General features: G+C 47.0%; 2 protein-coding genes and 1 long non-coding RNA gene across 6 annotated transcripts in view; 1 reads left to right on the top strand and 2 right to left on the bottom strand.

Annotated features, from left to right (window-relative positions):
* Positions 1-597, bottom strand: part of LOC136663710 (uncharacterized) — a 5,708-nt gene extending 5,111 nt beyond the window's left edge. For 2 of the 3 annotated variants that reach the window (XR_010795039.1, XR_010795037.1), the window contains exon 1: positions 185-597. This is a non-coding gene — a long non-coding RNA (uncharacterized lncRNA). The remainder of the gene's footprint in view (positions 1-184) is intronic. The other variant, XR_010795038.1, reaches the window with a different exon arrangement.
* EIF2AK1 (eukaryotic translation initiation factor 2 alpha kinase 1) lies at positions 315-24,902 on the top strand. 2 transcript variants are annotated; one of them, XM_066640579.1, is made up of 15 exons: positions 315-567; positions 6,339-6,497; positions 11,176-11,312; positions 12,356-12,387; positions 12,630-12,729; positions 12,940-13,020; positions 13,872-13,972; positions 14,516-14,572; positions 15,289-15,568; positions 17,200-17,308; positions 18,772-18,878; positions 22,404-22,539; positions 23,607-23,686; positions 24,096-24,329; positions 24,696-24,902. In XM_066640579.1, exons 1-15 carry the CDS (start codon positions 330-332, stop codon positions 24,822-24,824), a joined length of 1,980 nt encoding a protein of 659 aa, XP_066496676.1. In that variant the 5' UTR covers positions 315-329; the 3' UTR covers positions 24,825-24,902. The 2 variants fall into 2 exon arrangements, with proteins under 2 accessions (XP_066496676.1, XP_066496677.1); XM_066640580.1 differs by lacking the exon at positions 315-567 and adding an exon at positions 679-819.
* On the bottom strand, positions 19,269-21,810 carry ANKRD61 (ankyrin repeat domain 61). The gene is made up of 3 exons (XM_066640774.1): positions 21,807-21,810; positions 20,789-20,849; positions 19,269-20,315 (listed from the first exon to the last, which is right to left on the bottom strand). Exons 1-3 carry the CDS (start codon positions 21,808-21,810, stop codon positions 19,427-19,429), a joined length of 954 nt encoding a protein of 317 aa, XP_066496871.1. The 3' UTR covers positions 19,269-19,426.

Below are 24,902 nucleotides of genomic sequence, written 5' to 3'. Positions count from 1 at the left end.
TGTGCCCATACCTGAAGCAGGCCCCTGTGCACGCCCTATTGTCATGACTGCACCTGCTCTGGAAAATTGGATTGGATTGGGCCCTAAGCCAAATAATTAATACTGTGTGCTGAAACACAAAGTGATCAGGGAAACCCTCAAAGAACTTGTGCCACCTTGAGGCCCAGCCCACTGATCTACTCACAAGCTTTTGTGCACCACAGTGTACTGTCCTTTCATCCCAGGCACAGTCCTGGTTCCCCGAATGAGCACTTCAGCTGGTGCGCAGGGCTTTGAACGCCAGATACAGAGGTGGGCACAAGAATGCGGAAGAAGGACCCCTTGGACGGATGGCACGGCCCGGCCCGGCACGGCCCAGGCATGTTGACTCAGAAATGGGTCCCCTTGCAGTCAGTGAGTGGAGGTGTTTGGAAAAGGTGCTATTGCCCTTACTTGGAAGTAAGCCCACCGGGTTCAGTAAGACGCAGGGTGTAAGCCTGTCTCACTCCGTGGAAACCAACACCTCGATCCCGCGTCCTCCTGAGGGTGCCCTTCTAGGAACCCAATCCCAGGCCTGCCTACTCAGAAGTAAGTCCCACCCGCTCTCCAGCGGGCTTGCTCCCGAGTGCACGCCTGACCTCCGGGCGCTGCCTCTGCGCCCCCCGGAGCCGGCAGGGGGCGCCCCGGGCCGGGCTCCTCCGCGCAGCCTCGGCGCTCGCGCAGCTCGGGCTGGAGGCGCAGCCATGCGGCGGGCGGGGGACGGGGGCGCGGGGGCGGCCGGGGAGCCTCTGCCCGCAGCCCTCCCGCGGCAGGAGAAGGAGCCCCCGCCGCAGTTCGACGGTGCGTTCCCGGGGGGGGGGGGAGTTGGTGGGCGCGGGCCGGTGGCAAGCGGGAGCCCCCGGAGGTGCCTGTAGCTCTTGCAGGGCTGAGAGGCGCGCCGCGGGCCTGCCTGGGGGGCTCCAACCCCCGGGCAGCTGGAATGGTCTCCAAACTGCAGCCAGCCCAGCCCCCCCCCCCCGCGTGTGCGCCTCTTGCATTGCTCGCAGCGGGGCCCGACTCACTCCGGATTGCAGCCTCCCCCCCCCGTTCACGTGCTCGGAATGTGCTGCACCTGTCCCGTGGCTTGCAGCAGGGCTGCGGCCCTGGGAGCAGCCCCCCTGAGCAGAGTGGGACGTGGGCAGACATGCCCGGGGCGGGGCTCCAGCTCCTGGGCAGTGGGAATGGATTCCAAACTGCACGCGGGCCTCCCCCCCCCCACTGCATGTGTTTGGGTCTGTACGCAAAGTGTCTGTGTGCCTGTTCCGTTGCTTGCAGAGGGTCATTTGTTAGTAGGGCCACCGGGGGATGTGAGCCCCACCAGCAGCATGGTGTGCCTTGATAATTGCATGGTGCGGCATGGTGTGCCTTGATAACCTCCGTGGCGGTGGTAGCAGCAAAGAGATCGTTCTTCTCCGCTACCATTGCGTCTGCTGATAGCCGTCCGGCAGAGCTGTTCCGTGTGCTGCGGGGCCTCCTTCATCAGGCCCCCCCAGTAGACCAGGAGGAATACACGGTCAGCCGCTGCGACGTGTTTGCCCAACACTTTGCAGATAAAATCGATCGTATTCGTCGCAACTTGGATGCCACATTGACAATGTCTGATGGTGTCCCCTTGGCAACTGCTTGTCCGGTGTTGTGGGATTCTTTTCAGCTTGTGCAGCCTGAGGATGTGGACAGACTCCTTTGGAGTGTGAGGCCGTCTGCCTGCCTGCTTGACCCTTGCCCAGCTTGGCTGATAAGAGCTGCCCGGGGTGGACTGGCTGAGTGGACGGGGAGGGTGGTCAACTCTTCCATGGTGGAGGGGACGTTGCCACTTGCTTTGAAGCGGGCTGTGGTTCGCCCCCTCCTGAAGAAGCCCTCCCTGGAGTCCACTGTGTTGAACAACTACCGGCCAGTCTCCAACATCCCGTTTCTGGGCAAGGTAATTGAGTGGGTGGTGGCGTCTCAACTCCAGAGGGTCTTGGATGAAGCAGATTATCTGGATCCTTTTCAATCTGGTTTCAGGCCGGGCTTCGGAACGGAAACTGCCTTGGTCGCCTTGGTGGATGACCTACGCCAGGGACTGGGCAGGGAGAGTGCATCCCTGTTGGTCCTGCTGGACCTCTCAGCGGCTTTCGATACCATCGACCATGGTATCCTTCTGGGCCGATTGGCTGAGTTGGGAGTTGGAGGCACTGTTTTGCGTTGGTTCCGCTCCTACTTGGAGGGTCGGTCCCAGATGGTGGTGCTGGGGGATGTCTGTTCAACACCCTGGCCCTTGAGATGCGGGGTACCACAGGGTTCAGTTCTGTCCCCCATGCTATTTAATATCTACATGAAACCACTGGGAAAGGTCATCTGGGGGTTTGGAGTGGGGTGTCATCAATACACTGATGACACCCAGCTTTATCTCTCCTTTCCTCCAGACTCCAGGGTGGCGGTTGAGGGCCTGGAGCACTGTCTGGAAGCAGTGAGGATCTGGATGGGGGCTCACAAGCTGAAATTAAATCCGGATAAGACAGAGGCTCTCCTGGTTCGGAAATCCTCAATGCAGGTGCTGGATTATCGGCTTGCTCTGAATGGGGTTGCACTTCCTCTGAAGGAGCAGGTCCGCAGCTTGGGGGTCCACCTGGACTCGCAGCTGCTCCTGGATTCCCAGGTGGCGGCTGTGGCTAGGGGGGCCTTTGCTCAGCTTCGGCTGGTGCGCCAGCTGCGGCCGTACTTGGATCGTGCAGACCTAGCCACGGTGATCCATGCTACGGTGACATCGAGGTTAGATTATTGTAACGTGCTTTATGTGGGGCTGCCCCTGAAGACGGTTCGGAAACTGCAATTAGTGCAGAATGCGGCGGCCCGTGTGGTCACTGGAGCTAGGCGGTTTGACTCTGTCAGTCCGCTTCTCCGGGGGCTACATTGGCTGCCCATTCGTTTCCGGGCCCAATTCAAGGTGCTGGTTTTGACCTTTAAAGCCCTATACTGCTCTGGGCCAGGCTATCTTAGAGATCGCCTACTCCCGTACAATCCGGCTTGTCCTCTCAGGTCATCAGAGAAGGCCTTTTTACAAGTTGTTGTTGTTGTTGTTGCCAAAAAACCAATGGCATGCCTTGACCATTTTAGCCCCTAGTCAGTGTGCCATGAGATGAAATAGGTGGGAAATCACAGTGCTGAACAGCAAAGGTCGCTCTGGCTCACCCAAAAGGTGTGTTGTGCGCTTTCTAGTTGCTAGGAAGATCTCACAGCCACGCTACAAGGGAAATACCACAGGATGAGGGATCATGAGGATTGACTGGGGTCACGCAGTGTTATAATTTTAGGAGGTGCCCCGATTGCGTCGGGTCGAGCGTCTTTGGCATTGTGTTTTGCTGTGATGAAGTGGCAGGTGGATACATCCTGCTTCTGGGTACATGTTCTGCTTTTGGCCTCTCCCCCTCTTGCCCTTTACCGGAAATACCATGCAGTACTCAGCTCACAGACCCGTGTAGCAGTTGGTGAAGCTTAGCTGCTTAACGGCCTGTAAGAATGTGCATGACTGAACAGTTGTATAGCAACCTTGCCCTCCTTCACCTTTCGTGAAAGAAGCTCTGGGTCAGTTTCATCATCTCCACCCCCATCCATGTCTCATTCCTGTCTTTTAGAGGCTTCCCTTGCTGGGGGATTGCCTCAGCCACCTTCCTATGACCCTGATGCAACTGCGGTGCGCCATCATTTCGAGCCCCCCTACTGATTTAAAAGCAGTCTCTCTCATTGCAAGAATGAACGTTAAACCATGTCGCACAAAATAACCGTTTGTGATGCTTGGTGATTGGGAGAGCATTTGTGTGCTTTGGGGTGGCCTTTCTGTACAGTTTCATAAAGGGCTGCTTTAAATATGACTCCAGCAAACAGTTTGTGGCCAACAATTTTATGTGTCTGTGGGATTGTCACGTGTGATACTTCCTTGCACAAGTGGCATGTTAATTCCTCACTAGCAATCACTTCTGTGTAGAAATTGACTTGTGTCTTATCTGTAGATTTTACACATTTGTGAAACTGTCAGGTGTGATAGTCTGTGGCTGCAATCCTATGTGCCTTTTCCTGGGAATAAGTCTCATTGAACTCCGTGGTCCCTATTTCTGAGTAGGTGGGCATAGGATTGTGTTGTGTGTGGTTCCTTACTTATATCTCATCTTTCAACTGAGTTTTCCCAGGCAAATCACAACATGGAATTAAAACAAGATAGTAGAAAAACAGCAACCAGGCAGTTACAGCATGTCCTCTGTGCTGGAATGAATGCATTATTCAACCGTCACTCGTGTGACGGTTCTACATTCATGTAGATACCTGCATGCCTGCTTTTTCAGGTTTTTTTTTTTCCTTTTAACCATCTTGCAGTACTCCAGATTTGTGATGGATCCTACCATCTATAAAACATGCTGGGTTTTATGTGCTATTTTAACTATAGTCTGAAAGTTAGGCTGCATTACAAAATTTTATTAAGCAGTGCTGGATTACTATAATTATAATAATAATAATTAAGGATATTACGATGCCATTTTTCAACAAGACATAGTTCACAAAGCATTTCCATAGTTAAATAAATAAATGATTCCCTGCCCCTGAAGGGCTTACAGTCTAAAAAAATTGCAAGAGAGACACCAGCAACAGCCACTAGAAAAGACACCATGCTGGGTTGAACAGTTGCTGTGTAGTGGTTTGAGAGCTGGACTCAGACCTGGGAGAACCAGGTTCAAATCCCTGCTCAGTCATGAAGCTTCCTGGATGACCTCGGGCCAGTCATTCTCTCTCAGCCTCACCTACTTCAAAGGGTTGTGAGGACAAAATGAGAAAAAGGAACAATGTATCCCACCCTGAGCTCCTTGGAGGAAGGATAGTACAGTGGTGCCTCGCAAGACAAAATTAATTTGTTCCGCAAGTCGTTTCGCATTGAGAAAATTTCGTCTTGCCAAGCGCGGTTTCCCATAGGAATGCATTGAAATTTAATTAATGCGTTCCTATGGGCAAAAAAAGTCAGAACAAAGTCAAATTTGGTTTACAAAGTGTTTATTAAGTGCTCTTTAAAGGCATACATACTGTACAGAGGATTTCAAAAATTTCAAGCACAAAACTTCAACTTTTTAATTTTAAAAATTCGTCTTGCGAAGCACGGCCATAGAAAAAATTCATCTTGCGAGTCACCAGAAACAAATAGCAAAAACGCTTTCGTCTTGCGAGTTTTTCAGTGTGCGAGGCATTCGTCTTGCGAGGCACCACTGTATAAACATGTGAAAAATAAATAAAAAATATTAGGACACCTCTTTGCAAGGTGCTTCTTTGCCCAGGTAGCAAGGGAATACTGAGCACTGAGGGAGAGATGCTGCTGTACAGGTGACCCAGGCAATCTGAATTTTTATTGTACCACTAATGAATGCAAATAATGCGTCAGTGTTTGCGCTTTCATAAGAGTGCCATCGGTGGAGGACTCTTCGTGTGCCCGCATATTTTTCCCCAGCTCAGGCAGATGGGAGGCAACAGTACAGACTTTGACCCTATAAACAGCAGTTAAGCAGTAGTACTTCAAGCTGCAGGTAGGGGCTCGTGTGGCAGACTGCTTCTCTGAGCAAAGAAAACCTCTCGCTTTTTGCCTAATGTGCTAGTTCGTCTCTGTGTAGGAAATGTTTGTATGGAGGAAATTTCAGTCATTTGAACTTCCTCCTCCAGTCTGAAGAGTTCAGTCCAGATACAGCTTACCACTTTACCAGCAGGTAAAGTCTGGGTCTGAAAACGGGAAGTTGTGGCTTTCAGCCTTCCAGAGGCCTTAGAAGTCCTGAGGGCTGAGGAGGCCTCGACCTCAGAAGGCCCACCAGATGCGACTGGAGCACAGCTCTGGTCGTGTCCAGAGGGTTTGGTGGGCCCTGACAAGAGGATTTGATTGTCTGTGAGTTTCAGCACCGGGGGTGGTGGTGGAGGTGGTTTCCAGGAATGGAACTCCTGCAGATTCCAAGGCATGACTGCATTTACTTATCGAAACGTTTACATCCTGACTTTGAAGAGCCCCCCTGGCAACTTCATCAAAATATACAAATAGAATAGAACCATAAAAACATATATAAAGTAGACCCAGTGCAAACTACTGCCCAGCGAAACTGAGAACAGGCTACAGAGTAGAAAAACATACAAATACAGATGGTAGGGGGGTGGTGAAACAGACAGAACTGTGGCTTGGACATGGCAGGTTAGATGATCCTGGTTCCGGCCCTCAAGCATTTATTGTCAAATGCCACGTGGCTTCCACATGTGAATGAAACATGCTGGCTGGTGTATAATGACCCTTTCAAGACAAACTTTTCCCTTTTCTCTTCCAGAATCTGATTGGCCAGCAGAGTTTCGTGTTTCGAACGGTTCACAGAAGTTAATGAACATCACTTCCTCGTTTGCCCACCAGCTCCTTCTTGTTTCTCTCCTTGAACATCTTTGTCAGGTGTATGCCCAGGATCCTGCCCGTTCGAGACGCCTGTTTCAATGTTAGTAAGAGTCTGATCTTGTGTGGAAATGGGTAGTTAGTTCTTACTGCATTAATACCAAAGAATGGCAATATCTGTAGCCCTGAGGTGTTCAATCTGTGCGTCCCGCCTCCCTAGTGAGGTGTGGCTGGCCTCCAGGGGCGTCTCCAGGCATCTGGGGAGAGAGGCTGCTCTGCTGCATGTGCTGCCTGCTGACTTGCTGCTTTTCTGCAGCTGTGAACGAGGTGTGTGGGGCAGTGTGAGGCTGGGAGGGCATGTGAAACATGCTGGGGGGAGGTGGGAGAGAAGACTGGCTGGGCAGGCAGGCAGAGGTGCCGCATTTTGTCATGGAACTGTCTCCATATGCAACCTTGCCCCAAGGACTACATTTCCCAGTATGCCCCTTGCCCTGGGCATCCTGGGATTGGCCAAGGCTGCTTGGGAAGGAAGGAGCCAGCCTGCTCCTAGTGGGGGGTGTCCAAATGCCCCAGCCTGCATCCCTCCGTCTTGCCTGGGGGGAACGGGGGTGGCATCTGCATGTTGTGTGTGTGTGTGTGAGCCGCCCCAATCTACTTTGGGGTGAGTTGTAATCTTGCTCTGTGTGGCTGCAGTCCTTTCCACACTTTCCTGGAAGTAAGCCCCATTGACTCAAATGGGGCTTACTTCCGAGTAGACCTACATAGGCTTGGGGTCTGTGTCTGTCTGTGTCAGCTTAACCCAGGGTCCTCACCGTTCTCATTTTCCTCTACCTTCAAAAAAGGAAAAAAGCCACTCTGTGATTAAAAATAAAACCCCCCATTGTTTTTTAGTCATTCCCCTTTTTCCTCCTGCCTGCTTTTGGGGAGGGGGTGTACTCTGTTGGCTGCTATTGTAAGATAAAAGTGTCATATACTCCCGGGGTTTGGGGGTGCTCAGAGTTCTTGGTTCTCGAACCCTAGAGTTCTCAAGGACCCCTGTTCAGTAGTACTGCCACCACCCTGTATGTGCCAGTGTCTCTGTCCAGGGACACTGAGACACTCTAGGCTTAATTCTATCCCTTGCAGGCACTGAGCACTTTCTTTAATTAAAGCCTCAGTCCTCAAGTTACTAGTCCTCAGTGAGTATTTGGTAGCTTGCTGAACGGCTAGGCAGGATTCTGAACCTTTGTCCCCAACAGACAATGAAACAACTTAGTAAAAGGATTTTTTACTTCATCAAATACATAGGGTTACATAAAGTGACAAAAGGCAGCAAATGCTAGAGGCATAAAACATCTAGCAAACATACCAGCATTAAAATAACAAAACTAACTGGCTATCTCTATTATTCCCTAACTCTCACCTGGGTCAGCTTTCTTTTGTAGATCTTTCAGCTCCAGGTTACCTATGAGGCCACATGGCCCTGGTGGACCAGGCTCTCCACCTGCAGGATGTTGCACCCACAACCTTTTCCACCAAAAAGACCCCGACACACCCCTTTGGGCTTTGTTCTTATACTTCTCAGGCTAACAGGATGGAGGTGACTCTGTACTTATTTAAACTGTCCAATCAGAAACTCTTGGGGACAGAATCTTCCCGAAGTGGGGCTGGATGCTAGCCCTCTCAGCTCTCTCCTCCCCACTGGAGGTCCACAGCTGCATTCCCTTCTTGATGGGTGCCTTTCTGTCTGCACAGGTGCTACATTATTACCTCCCTTTGAGTTGTTAATTTTGTTGGCTGTTGTTACTCACATCCTTGCAGCTAGGAACTGCAAGCCACTTCTCTGTTACTGGTTTAGTTTGGTTCAGGCTCTGCATGCTACTAGGCCTAAACTGTACATATTCATGACAGAAAGGCACAATCTAGCTAGGTCTACTCAGAAGTAAGTCCTATTTTGTTCAATGGGGCTTACTCTCAGGTAAGTGTGGTTAGGATTGCAGCCTCAGAGTACTGGCAGCCTTGTTTCTAGTGTATAATTATAACACCTTCACCCCCATTTTGGGGGTAACTGAGGTGAGGTGTTGTGATAGGGAGCCGCGGCCAATGGCTACAAGGATCAGGGGAGGCGTGAGCTGGAAAAGTTCGAGAACCACTGCTGTAGCCCATCAGGCCAGTAGAGAATGTTACTGTGCAGTCTGATGTGTCTGCTTAGAAGTAAGCCCCACTGAGTTCAATGGGACTTAACTCCCGTGTAAGTGTGTACAGAAGCTCCTCAGCTTAACTACAGTGGGCCCTCAGTATCCATGGGGGATCCATTCCAGGAATCCTGCAGATACTGGAATCCTGGGGAGGGGGGCTTGCATGACCGTGCAGTTACCTGGGGGCCATGTGTTGCCCTCCAAAGACTGCACCAACTTCCCAGACATCTCAGAAGGCCTCCCAAATGCGACTAGAAGACACTTCTGGTTTGTGCCGGCAGCTTCTGGTCATGTTGGGAGGTGTTCTGAGACAGCGAGACTGCGCCAAGCCCACAGAGAAGGAGGGCCCATTGTATGTCCTTATTTATAGAAACTCACAGGTATTTTAAAATGTTCAAGAAACTTTTGCAGAAGGTTTCCACAAAGTTCACTTATTTTGCCAAGATTTTGCCTTTGCTTTTTGTGCAGAATGTCCTGGGTTCAGTCCCCAACATCTCCATGTAGGACTAGTTTAGATTCTTGGCTGGGTGGACCAGTGGTCTGACTTCATAAAAGACAGCTGCTCTGGCTAGAATGATTTTTAAAAATGCTAAATGCTTGTAAACCTTCTTTCCAAGAAGCTCAGGACAAGAAGTAATGAAAATCAGCCAACTTTAAACAGTATTTTGACCCATGACTCTGCTTTAAGTGTTGCAAAATGGAATTTGAGAAAACCCTGGTCTGGGTACTTAAAGTGATGCTGGGCTGGGACTCAGGATTCTTGACATTTACCCCCATCTGCCCACACAGCTGGTGCCTGGGGGGAAAATGGGATCTTGCTCTTGTATTTGGGTTTTTTATTTAGCATCATTTGTATCCTGCCGTTTGAACCTTATTTGGTAGCTTTAATGCAACCTGCAGAACAAATACAAACAAATCAAACCAAGATAATGCAGCAGACAAATACAAGCAGGAGCAGCACAATCAAATCAACAGGAGGAGATCACCGTAGATACTCGCCTATAAGTCAATCCCACAGACAAGCTGAGGGCAGGTTTGGAGCCAACAATCACGGAATTTTCTATGACCCTCAGATAAGTCGGGGGTTAAACTTAGGGGGGTGTCTGACTATAGTTTTGTCTGATTTTACTCAAGGCCAGATCCTGAAAAATAACTCACCACTAATTGTTACCTAAGAACTGTAGTCTCTAATTTATTAAAAACATAGTAAAAGATCATAAGTTACATTTTTATTCTTTTTAAATTCTGGTCTTCATCACCTTTGTGTAAGCACTATCAGAGTAAGTGCATTGTAAACAACATACCAGTAAAACAGTGGTTCCTAACCTGGTATTCATGTACTCCCAGGGACACTCAACAGGACCTTTAGGGGTACTTGAAAAAGAATGGAATAATGGTAGAAAAGGGCAGGTCGTGCTCCAGAATGCCGTGCAAGACAGGAATGCCTTGCAAGGACCAGCAAGGCAGGAAGGGAGGTAGCTTGTTGGCTGTGAAAGCCTCACCAATAGCTAGTTTTTGGTCATCAATTCATGTATGAACCAGTGATTGAAAACCCGCACAGTAAAAAAGCTGAAACATAATATGGAAAGTGATCAATCACCCAGAATTTCTCAGCACACTTCTGGTGCAAAACAGTGCAAAGGCAGAGTCTTCTTCAAGCAGATAAAAAGAGAATGCACTGTGATAAATACATGAAGTCTGGGCTTTCATATAGAGGAGATGAGGGCTTGTATTATTAATTACAAACATTTTGCTAATATGAAGGGTACAATTTATGGAAATGGGCTGCCAAGGGATATGCAAGTGAAAAAGGTCGGGAACCACTGCGGGAGAACCAGGAATCAAATTCACCTTTAAGGTGTCTGGTGTGTTAAGCCAGAAGCTCTACGTACAACATACAACCCATAACACATAACTGGGAGTGTGGAATTCAATTCACAGCAGAGAGAGGCAGCTGCACATATTTGCAACCCTTTTTACTCCGAAGCAGACCCACTGCTTTCCGTGGGTGTTATTCTTAAGTAAGGGTGCATTGAATTGTAGCCTGCTTCAGATGGAAAGGAGGATTCCCATCCTGGTGTTTCAAAAAACAGACCTGCTTTGCAAGCACTTGCAAAGCAGAACCAGGCTGCAGCAGAAGGAAGGAGAATAAAAGGTTAACAAATTGCTTCTAAGGAGCTGTTCCTGCCTGCTGCTTGAGAAACTTGACACCTGCCTGAAACCTTCAGAGTTGAAAGGCTTTGCCCTCTGATTGACCTGGAGATAAGGCGAAGTGAGAATTGGAGCTTGAGTAGTTGGCAAAAATTTCAGGTATCTACCTTAGCTAAAATCAATGTCAATTACTCAAAAGCTGGGTGGTGTGTTTTAGTGTTGTGCCCTAGCAATTTCTGAAATGCCTTTGTGCAATTGGCTGGGGTGCTCTACACTGTGCCAAGTGCCTTCAAATGACAGTTTGCATACGTCTGTTCTGTTGCACTAGCCATTGCAAGCTGTTGCTGCAATTAAAGCGCTGCCAGCCCATTGAAAATAATGACCATGTTTGATAGCCTGGATGAGGTCTGAAGCTCCTATAAAATCATTTTATTGTCTCCCTCTTTTGTACAGTGCTGTGTAAGACGTTTACCCAAATGCGCCTGATTTCCTCTTTCGCCTTCTGTGACGAATTCAGTAGTTTGAGACTGCAGCATAATCGGGCCATTACTGAGTTGATGAAGGCTGCCAACCAGCAGATACTCAGCAAGGTAAGCTCTCTGCCTCCCCGCTCTGGTGTGGAAATTCATACTGGCACAGAGGCAGGGGCTTCAGCTGAGTGTGTGGCTACTTTTGTGATACTTGTGCGGCTCTGATAACCCGAGGGATCAGTGTAGCTATACCTGTCTTCATGTATACCTGTCTTCTTTGGCATCTGGCCTGGATGCCTTTAAAAGGGGATTGGACAAATTTCTGGAGGAAAAATCCATTATGGGTTACAAGCCATGATGTGTTTGTGCAACCTCCTGATTTTAGAAATGGGCTATGTGAGAATGCCAGATACAGGGGAGGGCACCAGGATGCAGGTCTCTTGTTGTCTCTTGTTGTCAGGCCGCTGTGAGATACAAGAGGCTGGACTAGATGGGCCTTCGGCCTGATCCAGCCGGGCTTCTCTTATGTTTTTGCATAGTGATAGTGTGTGTGTGTTTGTAAATAAATGTTCTAGGATCCAAATCTTCAGCTTAAACAGGGTAGAGGGTCTTAAGGGATTTATTTTACTGTAGTATATATATATACCATCTTTCTTGAAGACTTCAAGCAGTTTACATAAGGCAGACTGACTATAAACTCATTTTTTTCCCCAAAGCGGTTTTTTTTTTACAAGTGTGATTCTATGAGAGAAACTTCATAGGATCCTCCATTTCCCAGGATGTTTCCCTTCGTGGTGCAGTCGTCAACCTGGCTGCACAGCTCTTGCGCTTTTCAGGCTTTCACAGGTAGCTGCAAGACAGGTGGTTCTTGGGAACCCATTTCTTGCCAGTCCGCTTTCCTTCATCTCCAGCCAGCAGCTTCTGGTCTCCAATCCAATGGGAGACCAAGGCAATGGAATGGAGGAGACAAAGCTAGTGACCATTTAAAATGCAATGATGATTCATGCAGGTCACTAATAATTTTAGCCCAACTAAATATGGGAACAAATATGCTTTTTGAATATGTTCTGTTGCTTCCTAATGAGCTACTGGATCAGACTGTTTTGTCAGTCAGCTGTTTACTTTCTAAAACAATAACTTGTCTCTTTCAATATATTTTGTAGGAGCTTGGGAATGGCGATTTGTACACAAATAGGTATGTGGTAAAAGCACTCTGATGAACCTTAATTACATGTTTTTATTCTCTATTGTTGCAAATACCACTTGCTGCTCAGTGTTGGATGCAGCACTTCAGACCATTTAAAAGTACAGAGTGTGGTAATTTTTTAAATAAAGAAAGGGGTACACTGTACCTTTAACAAGTGTTTCAAAGTCCACGATGGGTATATATGTTTTGGTTACTATTGGTAAAGTGTCTGTTTTATTAAAACACCCTAGGGAAAATGAGGTTCTCTTTGAAGCACAAACTTCTCGCTACATCAATGAATTTGATGAGATTTCAAGGCTTGGAAAAGGAGGATATGGAACGGTATACAAGGTATCCTTTTTTAAAATAATTGCCGATTTCAGCAGCTTCACAAATTGTATTTTAAATGGTGTGTAAATTGCCTCTATGCTGGTTTCCATTTGTACATCCCTTTTCTCCGTGCTTCTAGGCCATGGATGGCCAAACATAGAAATTGCCAGAAACTTTAGAAGCATCCTAAATTTACCATACCCAACTGGCTATTTGATTGTCCGTTTTCAGGTCAGGAACAAGCTGGATGGCCAGTTTTATGCAATTAAAAAAATTATCATTGAGAAGGCTACCAAGAGAGACTGCATGAAGGTATCCACTTATCTTACATGTGTTTGGATGTTTTGTGTGCCCTTTGAACATGCACAACCCATAGTAACTGATTTCTGATGTAAAAGGAAAAGGACTGTGCTGATTTTTTAATTTTGTGCCCACCTTCTGAGCCTCCAAGGCAGCTCACATAATTAATAAAACCACATAACTATAATGCTAAAATAAATTGAGGATTAAGGTAAAGGAGGAACAGCATGAGAATCCTGAAAGTCATGTGGGGGAGACGATCAAACCAACTCAAAAATGTAACAAAACCAAAAAGTTTAGTCCAGTAGTTTTCAAACTTTTTCAACTGGTGGCTCCCCTGATTTCCTGCGCCACTGACCATGGTTCCTCATTATGGCGACAATTCTATACATTGTATTGGGTAGTGAGTTTTTCATGAGGATTCTGCAACTACCTTGACTGGTTTCCATGGCTTCCTGGGGAACCATGGGTCATAGTTTGGGAAACACTCGTTTAGTCCGTGAAGGCTGTCCTTGAGGGAGCCAGATGGAGATACTGGGAGTCCCTTAACTCTGGGGGAAATGTTGTGATTGTGAAGAGACATTGCTGGCTGTACCTCTCTCCAGCTGATGGCATTCAGTCACTGACAGTATAGAGAGACAACAAGGTTCTCTGATCTCAGAGGAAACCACCCAGAATAGTAACTTGTGAGAGCAGGCTATTTTTAAAAGGTAGATCTTTTTCAGGTGTAAGAGTGAAGCCTCCCTCCGAATTTATTTCCAGGAAAAATAAAAATATTCCTTCCCTAGCAAAAGTAGGGAACGCTGGCTTATTCACTGATCTGTAGAGGGTACATTCTCTTGTGATCTTATTTTTTTTTGTAGGTATTGCGAGAAGTTAAAGTATTGGCTGGGCTACAACACCCTAATATTGTGGGCTACCACACTGCTTGGATGGAGCACGTTCAACCAGCTTGCCCCAAAGGAAAGTATAACTCATCAACTTCCTGCCTCCCATATGGCATCTACGTTGTTGTGTGTAGTACAGTGGTTCTCTATCTTTTTCGACTGGTGGCGCCCATGATTTACTGGGCCGTTGGCCATTCATTGTATAGGGTGGTGGGTTTGTCATGAGGCTCCCTTGTTTGGTTTCTGCGGCTCTCCAGGGAGCCACAGCTCTCAGTTTGGGAACCACTAATGTAGGAGTTCATACCCTGAATGGTCTAAACTGGTTGTAACTGAAGAGAGATCTTGGCACAAGCTGTGAATCAGGACTTCCCTGGTTTGAATCTTGCCTCTGCCATGAACTGATTAGGAGGCATAGACAAACCATTTCCTTTTCAACCTCCTTTCTCAACAACCTCCATGCAACCTCCATCTGCAATACAGAGATGGTATTCCAGCTGCCAGAACCACTTCACCCAGTTTTTCTCTTATGGTGGGTCTGGGATGGGTCAATTATAGAGGATCAGATACATTTTGTACACACAAGTCTCTTTATAACATTGGGGTGTTCATTCAATTATAGGCAGAACAGCCCTGCATTTGCCATCAATCAAGATGTCTTCTGGGCCAGAAAGTATCAGGTATGTATCCTGGTATTCAAAAGGGACTATCTTTTTCAGTCTTTGCCAAAAAATTATCCACTACGGAACTGATCTTATACCAAGTGGTATAATTTTTATTATATCAATATTGATTGGTTTTCAACAACAACCACAAAAAGAAACCATTCGTGAAGTGGTTTACACAGCAAAGTATATTTTATCTTTGTCTTTGCATTTTCCCTTTCATACTATCAGGAAACAACCTTATTACAGTGTACTGCTAGCAGATGTTTCTGTGTCTAGCTAGATGGTTGATGGAACTTGTTGATGGAAAAGCAGATATTTTTCTGCTTTATGATCTCTGGAGTCTCGCATACAGGCTAGGGCTGGTACAGACCACAGCATGAAACCCTCAAGAGTTGTTTGTTTTGCTCCAAGAATTCTGTCCAGCCCGCAAAGATTCCCAGAGTGATTTACCCCAAATTAAAATAGGAAATCACTAAAACATTAAATGAGATGGGGAATTTCACCTTACTGGCTCTTTTTCTCTTTCCCCTTTTGGGGCAGTTAGTGGTTCTAACAGAGGACCCAGTTCTATCTAGGAAGCAGGTATTTCTTCTCTCCATCCAGGAGAAAGCAGGAAAGTTACTGTAGAGCCTACCCTATTATAGCACTGGGGGAATGATCACAGAAGCATTAGTGGGATATGGCCAGCATCTGTAATTCTTTGGCTCCCTCCCTGTATTTTTTGGCAGCGATCTGTCCTCTGTTCAAGATATGGATGACAGCGATTCCATTATCTTTGCCAACCACACCCCCGAAGGTTCCACTGACCAGGACCACAAAGGGAATGAAATGAATGTGTGTGAGCTCTCGGGTGATTCGTGCCCAAGCAGCTGCATTGGTGAGGAGGCCCAGGGGTTAGACTGTCTTGAAGCTCACCCATCAGATGCACATGGCTCCAATCCCACAGGCAGTTCTTGCAGCGGCAAAGAATTATTGCAGAAGGAGATGTTGCCACACAAGCAGTGTGAGGTAAACCCTGGTTTTGGTTACATCCATTTGGTTACTGTATAACGTGGCTAGAATAGCATGGAGCAAGCTTGTGAATGAAGTACAGCAAAGCGTTAGCTGGCTGGCCTGAAGGTGGGAGGCAATTCATCCAAATGTGAACAGTGAAGTTCGTGCAGGATACGAGCATGTGCTTGCATGTGTGAAAACCTATGGCGGGTGAAGGATGTCCAGCTGGTTCAGCACTAACATTGCATCAGATCAGTGATATGCGAGTGGAATTCAGCGCTCTAAGTGGTCAGATGAAAACTGCCCTTGTTTCAGTAGGAAAAGCATCATCTAATGCCACATAGAATTGAAAAGGTATTTAGTTGGCACCATAATTCATGAAGCTGCATTGATTTGCTTCAAATGAGTGCACTTGGGCTGCAGGCCAATATGCTCGTAGCTGGGAGTAGATCCCATTGAATTCACTTCTGAGTAGACGTGCAGAGAATTACAGTGCTGGCCAGTGCTTTTCAGAACTTAACAACCCTGTAGCCAAAAAGGATTCTATCACTTGAAGTTCACCACTGGCATTAGTATTGCCATAACAACAAACAATATAGAAGCTTTAATTAGCCTGTCATCTTCCTCCCTTTTCCTCCCTTCCCCTTGCTTGGCAAGCATACACATTTTCTTGAGATGGCATTTTCTGTCTGGCTTGCTTAATGCTTTTTACAGACAGGCCCCAATTCTTGAGTTCCTGACGAGATGCACAAGGTTGGATTTGACAGACAGCCCAGCCCTAGGCATTTCTACTCAGTCCTGCCAGGTTCCATGGGACCTACTGCATTGTGAGTGTGTACAGGTTTGCAGTCCTAGGAGTTTTTAACACTTTGCTGTTAGCAAGAATAAAAGGGGACATATACTTTTTGCAGCTGTGGCCTAAAATTTGATAGTTTTAGTGTCCAGGTATCCTTGTCTTTGAGGATGGAAAAATGAAAATAAATAAAAAATTTATGCATTATAAAAAAGTTCTGCATAACCATAATTAGGGAAAGGGCCATAGCCCAGTTGTTTTGAATGTAAAAGGTTCCGGGTTAAAACTCTGGCACTCCCAGGGAAACCTGGAAAGCGGTTGTGGGGCAGCTTAGATTGTACTGAGCGGGATTGATCAGTTAATTGTCTAACCTGGTACAGCATCAAAGATCACAATGAGCAGCAGCAATGAAAAAGTTAGTGATAATTGCACACAGTTTTTCTACATAAAAATAGCTTTTGACATGATTTTCTTTATGATATTGAAGACTTCTGTAGCTCTAGCATTTTGTTTAAGGATCTCAGGTGGTGTCACAGGATGTCTGTCAAACAAGGATGTCTGGTGCATTTCATTCAACTGTTTGACAATTTACAAAGGACATCCTTTAGCGCACCTGAAAATTACAGATGAATGAAAGGAGCCTGCTTGGATAGACTGAGTGGTGGATCTTTCCCTCCCATAAGGAAGAGACCTTAGACTTGAAGGGCTACTGGACGCCCCTCCTTTTCTTCCTTGACATGCTGCAAACACTTTCTGCCTGGCTCAGCCAAAACAGCTTCCTGTGCACCCTTCTGCAATGGATGTGCATCGATGCACCCTGAAGTAAGCTCTGTGCTGGACCCTTTCTTCTCAGATGGAGTATCACGTCATGCTCCACATTCAGATGCAGCTGTGTGAACTCTCCTTGTGGGACTGGATTGCAGACAGGAACGGAAAATGTTTTGGGTCAGGAGACACTTCCAGTAAGTTTCAAGCGACTATTCCTGAGAGCACAGGTGGCTGTGTCGGGGGTGGGCTTTGGAGAAGACTTTCAGGTCCTGCCTGTTCCAATGTGCTACAAGGACCCTCCTCTGGCATGTGCAGGGGGCTTGGATAATAGGAGTGGGCTCCAAGGTGACCATGAAATGTGGCTTGGCTGGTAAGCCAAGCCAACATTTAGAGATCTCTGCCCATACATGCCTTCTGATTTTTGACTTACTAAATCCCTTCCTTGCTTTTGAAGCCCTCTGCAGCTTTCCCCATTTCTTCCTCTCAGCCCTCATATCCCCCCATCTATTTATTTTTCACTCATTTTATACCTCCCTTCCCCCAAGGAGCTCAGGGCAGTGTACATGGTTCCTCCCCTCCGTTTCTCCTCACAACAACCCTGTGAGGCAGGTGAGTCTGAGAGTGACGGGTCCGAGGTCACCCAGGAAGCTTTGTGGGTGAGCAGGACTCGAACTTGGATCTTCCAGGTCCAAGTCCAACTACCGAGCCAGTAGGCCATACTGGCTCTCCTACACTCTTGCCCATGCCCACTTTGGCATTTCTCCTTTGCTGCCCCTCATGGCAGGAACTACCTCCCTGATCGCCAGCGCGATGCTTCCTTGCTCACGGCCTCCAAACTTCACCTTTCCTACATAGCCTTTAGCACCAACCCATAGTTCTCGTTCTCCACAGCACTCAAGCCAAGAATGCCGAACCAAAACAATCACAGACCTTTTTTCTTTTTCACCATTCCCTTCCCCCCTATAGCATCCCTTCCCCCTACAGCATTGTCTCAATGTCTAGATCAACAATGGACAACCTGGGCTAGTGAGAGGAACTGTAGGAGTCGCTCTCCTTTATCTCAGGGGGCCACAATATTGACATCTGACATGTGCACTAAGCATGACACACTCACCCTCTATGAACTCCATGGGGGAATCTGGCAGCATTGCACGTGGGCCACATGCAAAATTGTCTTGTGGCCCACACACGAAGCCCTGCCAGGTCGCAGGTTGCCTACTGCTGGTGTAGATTGTAAACTTCCCGGGAGAGGGACTTGGCTTCTCATTCTGTGTAAAGCGACATGGCCCATTGATTATGCTTTATAAATGAGAACGCATGAAAGGAACCCTTTTTGTCCATTGTAAGAGGACAATCTAGCTAACAAGGTCGGTTTTGTGATTTGGAGGGACTGGTCTTGGGACAGCGTTTCAGGGACGCTGCATCCCAGTGAGAAGGAAAGTGAAACCTAGTCTTCAAAAATATGAAGAGCTCTGCTAGATCAGACCCAAAGGCCTATCAAGCTAAGTTTTCTGTTTCTCACAGTGGCCAAACAGGTTCCTTTGGGGCACCCACAAGAGGGGACTGAAGGCAGCAGAACTCTCCCACTGACGTCCTCCAGTATTTGATGTTTTGGAACTCAGATGTGTTGAATCCTGTTTCTCTTTTTCTAAATAAGGTCCTTATTGTCATGTGGATGTTAACAGAGCGCTAAAGATCTTTCAAGAGCTGCTGGAAGGAGTGTATTACATCCACAGCAGGGGAATCATGCATCGAGATATTAAAGTGAGTAACATGCTTCTTCTGTGCTCTTGCTGGGACTCCGTGAGTTTATTCACCACCCCTTTGTAAAGGGAAGTGTATTGTCAGTAGGGCTTCAGGTTTCAGGGGAGCCTTGGCAAAACTGCTCTTTGTGGGCAGTTAGTGTTGTCCTGCTCAGGACCACCTCCCCTACTTAGCGGCGTCCCCCATAAGGCGCGCGTCCTTGCCTGCCAGGACGGGATAGGCCGGGATGGGGAAGAGGAGCAACAACAGAGTGACTTGTTCAAAAAGCGTCTCTCTGCCAAAGGCTGTAAGGCAGCGATTCAGCCCCTGGAGATCGGCAGTGATTCAGCCCTGGGCAGCTGCCTACCCTCACAAGCCTGGATTCCCAGTTCGCCCAAACAGCAAACTCAGAATCGCAATGTAGATTATTGTATACAAAATACGTTCAGCTGCATTTATCCAACAGATTTTTAATGCTGAAATAGCACTCGAGAGAATTAGGACTGCATCGATGCTCAGCTCCGCCTCCAGCTTTGTTTCTCTCCCCGGTGCCGGTTGCTGCTGAGTGATCAGAGCCTTTTGAGTTTTGATGCATATGAGAATTCTTGATTGACAGCAATGGAATTCCACAGATTGGTGGGGATTTTTTCCTTCAGCCGGAGCTCGGCCTTCCCCCCGTACATTTTCCTGAGATGGAACTTGCAGATGTCCTGCAGGGGCCAGACTTCCAGAGACAGCCTCACCAGCCGCTCTCTCAGTTCTTGGCTGTTGCGACGGCTCAGCCCATTGGGCAGGCGACCTTCGTGGTTGGTTAGTTTCAAAGGATACGACAGGCCCAGCACTTTCTCCAGCAGCACCCCCTTCCTGAGACTGAGCTTTTTTTCGAGGAGCAGAAAAAGCGGAGACTCCCCTAGCTCAGTTAAAGAGTTGACATCTGCACCATAATCGAGCAGCAGGCTCACCAGATCCTCTCTGCCACCTCGGCATGCCAGGTGAATAGCTTCTTGCCCATCCGAGTCCTTCAGGTGCAGGTTTGCGCCATGGCGCAGCAGCAAATCAATGCACTCTTTGCCTGCTTCTAAGACGATGCCGCATTTCAACGAAGAGCGGCCCACTGCGATGTGGAGTGCGCTCTTTTGGGTTTGCAGCATGGTGAGGTTGACATTTGCTCCACAGTCAAGTAATGCCCTCATGGTCTCTTTGTTGAGGTCTGCAGAGGCCAGGTGCAAAGCCGTGAGGCCACCCACGGCTCTGCCATCCACGTCTTCTCCACAGCATACCAAGTGTGGTATAAGGTGGGCATCTCTGTTGCACACAGCGATTTGCAGAAGGCTGAGATGATAGAAAGTGCGCGTGTTGGGAATTCTCTGGTCTCTTCTTTTGGGCACGCTGCAAGGCTGCCCCTCAGCACTGCTTGTTCCTGGCCTTGGAGAAGCATCCAAGAGAGGTGTTGTTATTCTGAGACTGTGACACACAGCAGTTCACTGTCTAATTCCTTCTTTCCGCTCACTAATATAATAGGACGTTAGCATTCTCAGAAATGTTATCTCATAAATTGATAGACCAGAGTATTATTTTTTGGTATCTAGGTGGAACTTTGCCCTCCTAATTTAGAAATATAATTTCTGCCTGAAGTCTGCAGCTGAGGTCCAGTTCCTTCCGCACCCCCCGTTTCCAGGATTCATTAGCTCCTCAAATCTGTTTTAGATTGAACTGGTCCAGCATTGCTTTTCAGCTGATATGTCATGGGGTGGGGGTGGGAGCAGCATGTAGCATAGTGTCCTCACAAGGAGGTGACACCAGCATTTGGCCTTGAGTGTTCTTGGGCTAGATACAGCCCTCTCCCTCTGCATCCGGGGGAACTTGGGGATCCTCCTGCCCTCCAAATGAGTCCCAGACCATTGAAGTTCTTGTACATGACAGAACATTACCTTGTTTCATAGTCTGCAGAAATCAGTAGCACGTATCTCTTAAATCTTCCACATGCATCCACTGAATGGAGAAGAAGAACAGGATACAGAGATCAGAAGGGAGAGTTTTTAATCATTCTAATATGTGAATGGCTCTTGTGTGACTTGAGAGGAGTTTGGATTGGATGCCTTGGGCGGGTTGCAGCCTTGTGCCCAAATGTTCCTGTGGTTCTTTGCAGTGCTACTGACCTAGAGCTGATCTTGGTTTGAGTGACTTATATTGGTCTTTCTTGTCACCAGTTTGTTTTTCTGGTTTATATTATTGTTTGTCACCTTGCATTCAGTGACAGAGAGATCTAAAGGTGGCTTACATATAAAAATAACATTTAATAACATACTAAACCATAAAAAGAAATTGAATCAAGCTCTTTACTCAGCGTGTGGTCGGTCTGTGGAACTCCTTGCCACAGGATGTGGTGCTGGCGTCTAGCCTAGACGCCTTTAAAAGGGGGTTGGACAAGTTTCTGGAGGAAAATTCCATTACGGGTTACAAGCCATGATATGTATGTGCAACCTCCTGATTTTAGAAATGGGCTATGTCAGATGCAAGGGAGGGCACCAGGATGCAGGTCTCTAGTTATCTGGTGTGCTCCCTGGGGCATTTGGTGGGCCACTGTGAGATACAGGAAGCTGGACTAGATGGGCCTATGGCCTGATCCAGTGGGGCTGTTCTTATGTTCTTATGTCAAAGAGAAACATGCTACAGAACCCCCATCTACAGTTAGGCTATTTAACTTATTGGCTGTTGAACCTTGTACAGGGATTTTCTATCCTTACTGGTGTTAGATATTCAGTCATTTTGGACCTCTACCTTCAGCAGCTAATGGTGAGATTGCATTGTGAACCAGGACACAGTGCAGGGTGGAACTTTTCCTGCTCGTTGCGGTTTTGTGTGCTTCTTTTTGCTCTTCATCTGATCCACTCTCCTTTGGGGCTTCAGATGGGAGTCCCTTTCTGCAGGACCCTCTGATCAGATTACCCATCTCAGAAGGAATGGCTCATCTTGAGATCTCTTACTGTGGAGCAAATAGAAAATTGTGGAACCCTGCACTTGACCCAGCATCACTCCTTGTGTGTGACTTCACAATGTCCAGTTCTGGAACCTGCTAGAGAACAATCTCACAATTGCCCAAGTATAATTTATCTAGGCCTCCTCCAGGAGCATTAGGTAATCTGTGTTCAACCTGTGTAGGGCTGTGCCTCAAAACAAAATGGCAGTAAGATTGGGTCATGACCCACTTCTGACTCCTGAGAATTGCAAGTTAAGGTGAATTTACGAATTGATTGCTTCTGGAGAGGTAGCCTTCATAAGTGTTACCAGGATTTAGTCCTTACAACAAACTTATTTGATTAGTATGATTATCCCCGTATTGCAGATGGGGAAGATGGAGACTGAGAGGGAGTTGCTTGCCTAAGTCCCCATCTAGTGAGTTCATGGCAGAGGTGAGATTCAACCTGGGATCTCCTGATCTGCAGCTCAGCTCCTAAGCCCTTATGGTGCATGTGATCAGTCCATTTTAAATATCCCTATTATATGTGAAGTAAATAATTGTCACCCTCTCTTCTGTTTTTGCAGCCCAGAAATATCTTTTTGCAAGGACCTGACCATCATGTGAAAATAGGTGACTTTGGGCTGGCCTGCCGAGATATTATACAGGAACCCACAAGCTACCTGTTAAGTGCAAAGAAGACAGAGCGCCCACCTGCAGGAGGTGGGGTGGTGCCCGTACTGACTCTAGTTCTGGTGCCAGCTGAAACCCTTTTTATTTTTCTTTCCCCTATTAACTGGTTTGATGTGCACACCTTCTGCTTTTGACGTTCATGAGCTGTGGTTTTTTGGTTGTATTTTTGGTGATTTTACTGTTAGTCATATTTTAAACTTTATGCCATTAGCTGCCTTGACAGCATCCCTAGAGGTGGGGGGTGGGGAAAGCACAGGATATAAATTTGTAAATAAATACCATAAATGGTCATCACAAAGCAGGGTTTTGGTATTCACTTACAATCAGTTCTTGTTATCCACTTTGGGTGGTTTCCTAGAAAACTGAGTGTATACCAAACTAGCAGATACTGAATCATTGAGCCTGTGGGGAAAATGGGGTTCGGTTCTAGGGGACCCTCTTCACCATATACTCTGTGAACTTTATGAATCTGAATCTTAGCTTGAAGTCTATGGGCCTGGGTGACAGTGAGGGCTCATCAATATCTCCAACATCTGATGCTTCCTTCTCTGTGCTGGATATCCCTTCATGCGTTGAAGGTTGTGGTGGTGGTGATTTCTCAGTGCTGGCTATCTCAGCTTGTGGAAGGTTGCTGACCCCAGTGAGGCCTTAGAGTTCAGCAGTGGGGAGGGGTTTGCTTCATGTGTCTTCCTACTTGTTTCCTGCTTGCCTTAGTCTCAGAGAAGCCCTCAGGTAGCCTTCCAAAGATCTCCCATCGTTGCCAGGGTTGTGAAGGTTGAACTGGTGTCCTTGAGATGGTTCCCAAGGTGGTGGGACAAGATGGGAAGCAGACACAAATGTCTGACAATTGTCTATGGGCCAATACCATGCCCGTTTGATATGGCACTGCCACAGTATTCATAGATAACGATAACAAAGTCACAGATAATGAGAGGTAGGTGGTGATTCTGCCCCTCACAAATAAGCAAATTCACATATAAAGAGAACTGACTGTAATCAGTAGTGTGAGGTTCTGAAGAGGGTTGCTCCCAATTGCTTATATATTTTTTAAAATAAATGTAATGCTGAAATATTCTGATTTTCATGTGTTTGCTTAGAAATAAGCCATACTTCAGGAGTGGGTACTTGCCTCTACGCTTCACCTGAACAATTACAAGGCTGTCATTACGACTTCAAGGTATAGTTGCCCAAACCGCCATAAAATATTCCCCCCCTCCCTTTGGCTGAGTAACCTGAAAGCTAGGATCAATCTATTCTATTGATCCTAATAACGATCTTGCTGGAAGGTGGCTTGACCTTTTCATTATCAACCTATAGTTTATGAACACTCTGTGTATAATTAGCATACATACTCAACTAAATGGCATCAAGAAAGCGATTCTAGTTGGTTGGAAAGCTGAGCTTAAGTCTGAATTCATCCAAAACACCACCTCTGCCTTCCTTCCAGGTTGCTCCCCTGCCACTGCAGTGTCGTCTTCCTGCTAGAATATGTAGTTGCATTTCTGTTCAGGCTGATATTTCCTTTGTTTGTTCCAGAATATTGTGTGTGCTAATGCTGGACTTTTTCTGCACCATTTTGCATCTAGTCAGACATGTACAGCTTGGGTGTCATTCTGCTGGAACTCTTCCAACCCTTTGGCACAGAAATGGAGAGGACAGAGGTCTTGATGGACTTAAGGAACAGTGGCATCCCCCTTTCCTTTAGCCAGAAGTGGCCCACACAGACCAAGTATGTGAAGTTGCTGACCAGCAGGGTACCCTCTCGCAGACCGACTGCTAGTCAGGTCCTTGAAAGCGAGCTCTTCTGCAACACAGCAAATGTGAGTTTTTACTGTCTTAGTATCTCTACTGTCTACTATCATTGACCCAACATTGGGCTGCCGACCCTTCTCCTGTGCACAGCTGTTGTTTCTGGAGCTGCTACGTGCAGAAAAGTCAAAGTGCTGCTCTTTGTTAGACACAACCCACTCAAACATCTGTTCTACATTCATCACCTGCTGAGTCTTAGCTATTTAGGGTGCTTCACTCTGTATTCTGTCAGTGCGGGAAAACTGTTCCCTGCTTTATTTGTTAGCTTGCAACTTTCCTATTTGCCATTGTGAGGTTGTGCTGGAAAGGTTCAATATCTTTTAAGTGTGCCAACAGCCTAAGAGCAATAATTGATGTGTTTATTTTTTTGCTCTTAGGTTATTTGCAATCTTCAACAGAAAGTGATGCAGCAGGAAGAAGAAATCAAGCTGCTTAATGAAAAAATTAAGCTCCTTTTACAAGAAAAAGAAAGAGACCGGAACAGGCAACTGGGCTCACCTGTCTAAAAGTGGAAAAGCATGTATAAAATGGCGTATGTATGTTTTGAGATGTCTTATTTTATAAAAAATTTTCTTCCTAAAATA

This window comes from Tiliqua scincoides, chromosome 13 (genome assembly GCF_035046505.1).
Source record: "Tiliqua scincoides isolate rTilSci1 chromosome 13, rTilSci1.hap2, whole genome shotgun sequence".
NCBI classification, from domain to species: Eukaryota; Metazoa; Chordata; class Lepidosauria; order Squamata; family Scincidae; genus Tiliqua; species Tiliqua scincoides.
This window is presented reverse-complemented; position numbering and strand designations above follow the sequence as displayed.

Excerpts from the sequence above, each read along its gene's own strand:
- EIF2AK1 (XM_066640579.1), top strand. The coding sequence starts at position 330 with ATGGCACGGCCCGGCCCGGCACGGCCCAGGCATGTTGACTCAGAAATG. Across the intron at positions 15,569-17,199 it reads TGCCACACAAGCAGTGTGAG|ATGGAGTATCACGTCATGCT; the intron begins GTAAACCCTGGT and ends CTTTCTTCTCAG. Across the intron at positions 17,309-18,771 it reads TGGGTCAGGAGACACTTCCA|GTCCTTATTGTCATGTGGAT; the intron begins GTAAGTTTCAAG and ends TTTCTAAATAAG.
- ANKRD61 (XM_066640774.1), bottom strand. Across the intron at positions 20,316-20,788 it reads TCTGCAGACTATGAAACAAG|AATAACAACACCTCTCTTGG; the intron begins GTAATGTTCTGT and ends TCACAGTCTCAG.